The 5147-nt window shown below is 54.8% G+C and overlaps 1 protein-coding gene across 14 annotated transcripts in view; it reads left to right on the forward strand.

Annotated features, from left to right (window-relative positions):
* LOC113217513 (patronin) overlaps positions 1-5147 on the forward strand; it is a 65138-nt gene that overhangs the window by 12443 nt on the left and 47548 nt on the right. For 12 of the 14 annotated variants that reach the window (XM_026437441.2, XM_026437449.2, XM_026437451.2 and 9 more), the window contains exon 1: positions 3919-4050. The exons of the other annotated variants lie outside the window; for them this stretch is intronic. In XM_026437441.2, the coding sequence (XP_026293226.1) occupies positions 3934-4050 (117 nt within the window). In that variant the 5' untranslated portion in view covers positions 3919-3933. Of the gene's footprint in view, positions 1-3918; positions 4051-5147 lie in introns of those variants that run through there. 14 annotated transcript variants of the gene reach the window in all.

The raw sequence follows: 5147 nt of genomic DNA on the forward strand, positions 1-5147 counted from the left end.
GCTCCAGCCGCGCCCAAGTCTCGCATGACAAGCACAGGTGTGCTGCTGGAGCGGCCGCCGGCCGGCAGCTCGCACACCTTTTCTTTTTATTTGGCTGCTGCATTTTGGTAATTGTTTCCTCCTGACGTGTCCTATATGTGCTAGCTAATTGTCTCGGTGATGACGTAGAGGGACGCATCCGTCTCACTCACTAGACGCGCACTCGTATGTGCGCGGAATACTGTGGGAAAGCTTCGCGCAGTAAGTTATCCCCGCAGGCCAGCGTAACGTATGTGGGAGAGCCGCGCGTAACGTATGGATACGACCAGCGGAGGTATGTCAATGTGGCTGGGGTGCATGAGAAATGTGGACCCCCTGGCTACACTGTTGAACAAATTTTCACTGTGAAAAATTTTGTCGTAAATTTACAAAAATTTTGTAAACTCGAATTATAATTCAAGTTGTAAATTTACGACAGGACAGTTTTTACTCGCCAAGGGATTTGAAGTCGATACATACTGCATGTATTTTTACGATTTCAAATTGTAATTTTACGACTTGCGTAAAGGGAAATTTTCCTGTAAACCTACCTACCTTTTTTCACAGTGCTAAAAGAAACAGCCCCATGCTTGAATTGTTCGTAAGGGTCTGACTGTAGGCTATTTTATGTTTTTGTGCAAAGTTAAACTTACGTTTCGATGTGGCAAAATTTTTGCGCAGATATGCATGATTTATTCGTGCACATACAAGCCTTAAAATTATTGCAGTAACTTGTGCCCAAAAAAGTAATTGTTTAGGTACAAATATTTTTAAATACTTTTTCGTGGAGGTTGACGATACTCGCGCGACGGACTGGGACCCCGATCGACACAGGCTGGGCGGCCGGCGGCGCCTGCCTGCAGGGCAATCACCTCGAGATCACCTGGCATTGCCTGGCGCAAGTGGCGAACTATTCTGAGCGCGTTTTAAAGACCGCCTTGTGAGTGCGGTGCGCTGTATAGGGCTGTCAGTGACGGGGCTGTTCGCTGTGAGTGCGAGTGAGAGAAACGGGCTCGAGCACCTTGTGTTCGGCCCGAGTTTGGCGAGTGCAAAACTATTTTTAATGAACGGTTCAGCACTCCGTGTCGTAAATTGAGGATGCATGCCGTTCTGTTGCAACCGCGCTACAAGAATACAATACAATCTTGTACCATCGTAACAGACCCGTCAAAAGCAGCCTCCGTCCAGGTGGTTTACGCGTGGCCCCCGCCCGCGCGCAGCGCTGTTCGTTTGTGAATGAGACTGTATCCTTGGATTCCAATTCATGCAGAACGCTCGCCGGGCGTTCCATCGCCAACCCAAGACTCTAGATGAGGCGCTCCGATTTCGTCGATTTTAAACTTACTCTCGCTTGTATTTTTAACTTTAGTCCTTTTGAAGGACGCATATTTTAAAAATAAAAATCCCAGCTCTCTTGCTTTCAAGAAAATACTAAACCCTACAAAAGAAAACATAAACGTCTTACTAAATCCTCTCCATTTCCCTTTTTTTCCGTCCTTTGAACTCCACGGCTGATGAGAAACGTTCATGGCGCGTGAAGGTGGAAACGCGGCCCAAAGAGGAGCGGACGGGGATGGGGTTGGTTGAGTAATGGAGAGCACAGAGGAGTCGAGAGGAGTCATCTTGACCGAAACGTACGGCCGTAGCGCGGTTAGCTTCCGCCCCACGATGTGCGTGTGTGTGTGTGGTGCATTTAGTCTCCTTATAATTGGACTCGGTCACCCCCCCCCCTCTTCACGGAGACAGTTCCTCGTCACGTGGCTGCTAAGAATACCGCCGCGTCCCCTCTGATCTGACCTGTCCCATCCGTCGCCGGTGCTGGCGCCGGCAGCGGGGCGGCCGGGGGCAGCGCGCCTCTGGGGTCGGCAAACTCCCAGGACTTGACATGAGGTTCGGAAGTCCTAATGAGACGAAAACTGTCGTGCGCGGCGCTCTTGGTGTGGATCTAATGACACGGCATTGATGAAAGAAGTTGTCCCTCTCCCGGTTGAGGCCGCGTGTCCGCTCCAGCACTCCACTCCAGGTGTGCCGCTGGAGGCAGTGCGTGGGCCGTGCGGGGCAGGCCGCGGCTTCGGCGAGGTCCCAGCGGACTCCTGCCGCGGCTCGGACCCATAGAGCGCGAATAAATGCCTCTCCAACCACCTTCAGCAGCATCGATTTTGAGCCACCTGCTTCCAACCCGCCAGGGGTCCCTCTCGTAGTGTTTTCGATTGGGCGGGTATGAGATCGGCGCTTGCCCGACACAAGAGGAGATAGAACTGTGTGGCTGGCAACTGTCTCATCGCTCACGTCACACGATGAGGTCGGGTAAGGCTCGCCCGACACTTACATCGGCTGCCGAGCCTCACTAGGCGCCTCCGGTCCCCGAAACCTCACCCCTCGCCCTTGCTGGTCGATCCTGGCCACGGTTGTGAGCTTGACCGGGCAGAAGGACAGCCGGGGCCGGTGATTTGGAAGCTGTCTCTCTGTCGGGTAAAATCTTTGCCCGACTCGCCCGACTCTCTTTGTCGGGCGGGTCGGGTCGGGTATGAACGCCATCAAGCGTCGGGCTAGTTAGAATGCGTAAACCCGCCCGATCGAAAACACTACCCTCTCGGTCCCTCTACCCCCTCCTGCATCCTCCATACTACTCCATCCGCCCTCCATCTTCCATCCTCCTCCTTCATCCTTCATCCTCCTTCATCTTTCATCCTCATTCATCCTCCCTCATCCTCCACCATTCTCCTCCTCCACTCTCCCCCTCCATCCTTCTCCATCGTCCTTCTCCATCCTCCTTTCCATCCTCCTCTCCATCCTCCTTCTGCATTCTGCATCCTCCTTCTCCATCCTCCTTCTCCATCCTCCTTCTCCATCCTCCTTCTCCATCCTCCTTCTCCATCCTCCTCCTCCATCCTCCTCCTCCATCCTCCTCCTCCATCCTCCTCCTCCATCCTCCATCCTCCTTCTCCATCCTCCTTCTCCATCCTCCTTCTCCATCCTCCTTCTCCATCCTCCTTCTCCATCCTCCTCCTCCATCCTCCTCCTCCATCCTCCTCCTCCATCCTCCTCCTCCATCCTCCTCCTCCATCCTCCTATTCCATCTTCCTCCTTTTCCATCCTCCTCCTCCATTCTCCTCCTCCATCCTCCTCCACTCTCCTCCTCCGTCCTCCTCCTCCGTCCTCCTCCTCCGTCCTCCTCCTCCGTCCTCCTCCTCCATCCCTCACCTTCCTCCTCCATCCTCCTCCATCCTCCTCCGTCCTCCTCCGTCCTCTTTCAAGCTCCACGCCAAATACCGTGCAACCAAATTCTGCATGTGTTACTTTTTGAGTATATTTGCTCAAAATATGAAGATAATTTTGGTGGCCTATTTGACTCTTATCGCTTCTCTAGGCTAGGCCGGAATAGGTGCCTTCTAGAGTAACATATGAAACGGAAGCGTTGCCCCCGTTGCCGCTCAATATCTTATCCTATCTTGTATGAATTTTTGTAACTGGCTATATTTCTTAGTTTGCCCGAAGCCGAAAGTGGAAGAACAAATATCTAGCGCCCTGACTCGTTCAGGTACATTTTTCGCGATTTTTCGGCGTCTAAGGTGAAATTATCTTCATGGTGATTTTTAGCAAGTTGATAGCCTGATAGGCGTCTTTGTCATCGGTGCGGCTTTACGACAGTTCCTCTATCTTAATTGTTCTCTCCCACATCGGTCGCTGGCCGCCCTGCCCTGCCCTCGTTCCATGCCGCCCCGGCCAGGCCGGACCGCGGCCGCAGTTCTCTGCCGTTCGTCGCCGGTGCGTTATGGCGGAGCAGCGTTCGGCTGCCGGTTGAGCCGAGCACCGGACCCGACCGAGCGCCCCCGGAGTTTCAGTCGTAGTCTTTGAATATATATATTCTCTTTTGGCGGAGCGCGCTGGAATTTGGCGCGGTGGGCTGTCGCCATGACCGCGGACTGGGCGCCGTGGGCCCTGCTGGGCGCGGCCGTGGGCGTCGCGGCCTCCATCTTGTTGACTCGGCGGTGGGGTCCGCGCGATGCGACCGACGCTCCTGCTGCCCAGGTAGTAGACCGACCCGACCCACCCGGCCCGGGCCCCGGCCCCCACTAGGGGCGCCTGCGGGGTGGGCAGCCCGACGGCACGGCTGCGACGCGCGCCAGGCGGTTGCCTATATACCTCCTCGCCGCCCCCCCCCCCCTCCTCTCTCCTTCGGCTCTGGCGACGACGCGGCGCTGCTACTGGCCTTGTCATGCAACAACAAGCAGTGTTCGGAACAAAATGTCTCACTCACTCACAGCTATACTGCAGTAAAGGACACGCGCGCGTCCTTCTGCAAGATGGAGAAGATGGATGACATGTCCTTCTGTTGTTTGAAGAGGGGTGTGCCACCCTTCGGTATGCTTCCACTTTCAGCTCCAGAGACAGTTTCTTCTCTACTCTTGCAGTAGCGAGATAGTCCCACTGGACCAGTTCTTTTTCCTTGGTAAAAGGGGGGAGGGGGTGGGGTACCATCGGAGATTGTGTATTGTGTACCTGGGCTTTGAGTTTTTTGACCTATTCGCAACTTGAGCAGGTTGCAAGTGTCGTGTCCCATAGCGGGGAGTGAGGTCGAAGGAGAACTCGCGGAGGGAACCTGCTGCGGAAGAAAGAGAGAGAGAGAGAGACAGACAGGCGCTCATCAATAACCATCACGCGGCCACACCCTCCGCTGCAGCTCTTTTGTTTTCCTGATACTTTTTTTATTTCGTGCCCTGGGAGCTCATTTCTCCTGGGCAGCAGCAGCGGCGGCCGGCGACCCCCTTGCTCCGGCCTGGTTACTTTCTGCAGCACGACTTGACGTTTCGTTGCGTCAGTTTTATGTGCGACGGTCCTTACTCCCATTTCTCGCGCCCACAATTTCTTCCTTGTGTGTGTGTGTTCAGTGTGGTCTGCTTCCTCATCCTCCATGTGACCGGGCGGTGGCGGTGTGAGAGTTGGGGGCCGGACGGTCATCGCGGTGGTCGTGCAACTGTTTCTAACGCCACTGTTGTCTGTTTTCAGGTGGGTCCCCGAGGTGGCGTCCCGAGGACGGTATCGCCCGAGGCTGGGCGGCCGTCGCTTCGCGGAGTGAGTCATCCTCCCGCTGACTATTCTGAGCGCGTTTTAAAGACCGCCTTGTG

The sequence above is a fragment of the Frankliniella occidentalis genome, unplaced genomic scaffold (genome assembly GCF_000697945.3).
Source record: "Frankliniella occidentalis isolate FOCC.00 unplaced genomic scaffold, Focc_3.1 Scaffold42, whole genome shotgun sequence".
Lineage (NCBI taxonomy): Eukaryota > Metazoa > Arthropoda > Insecta > Thysanoptera > Thripidae > Frankliniella > Frankliniella occidentalis.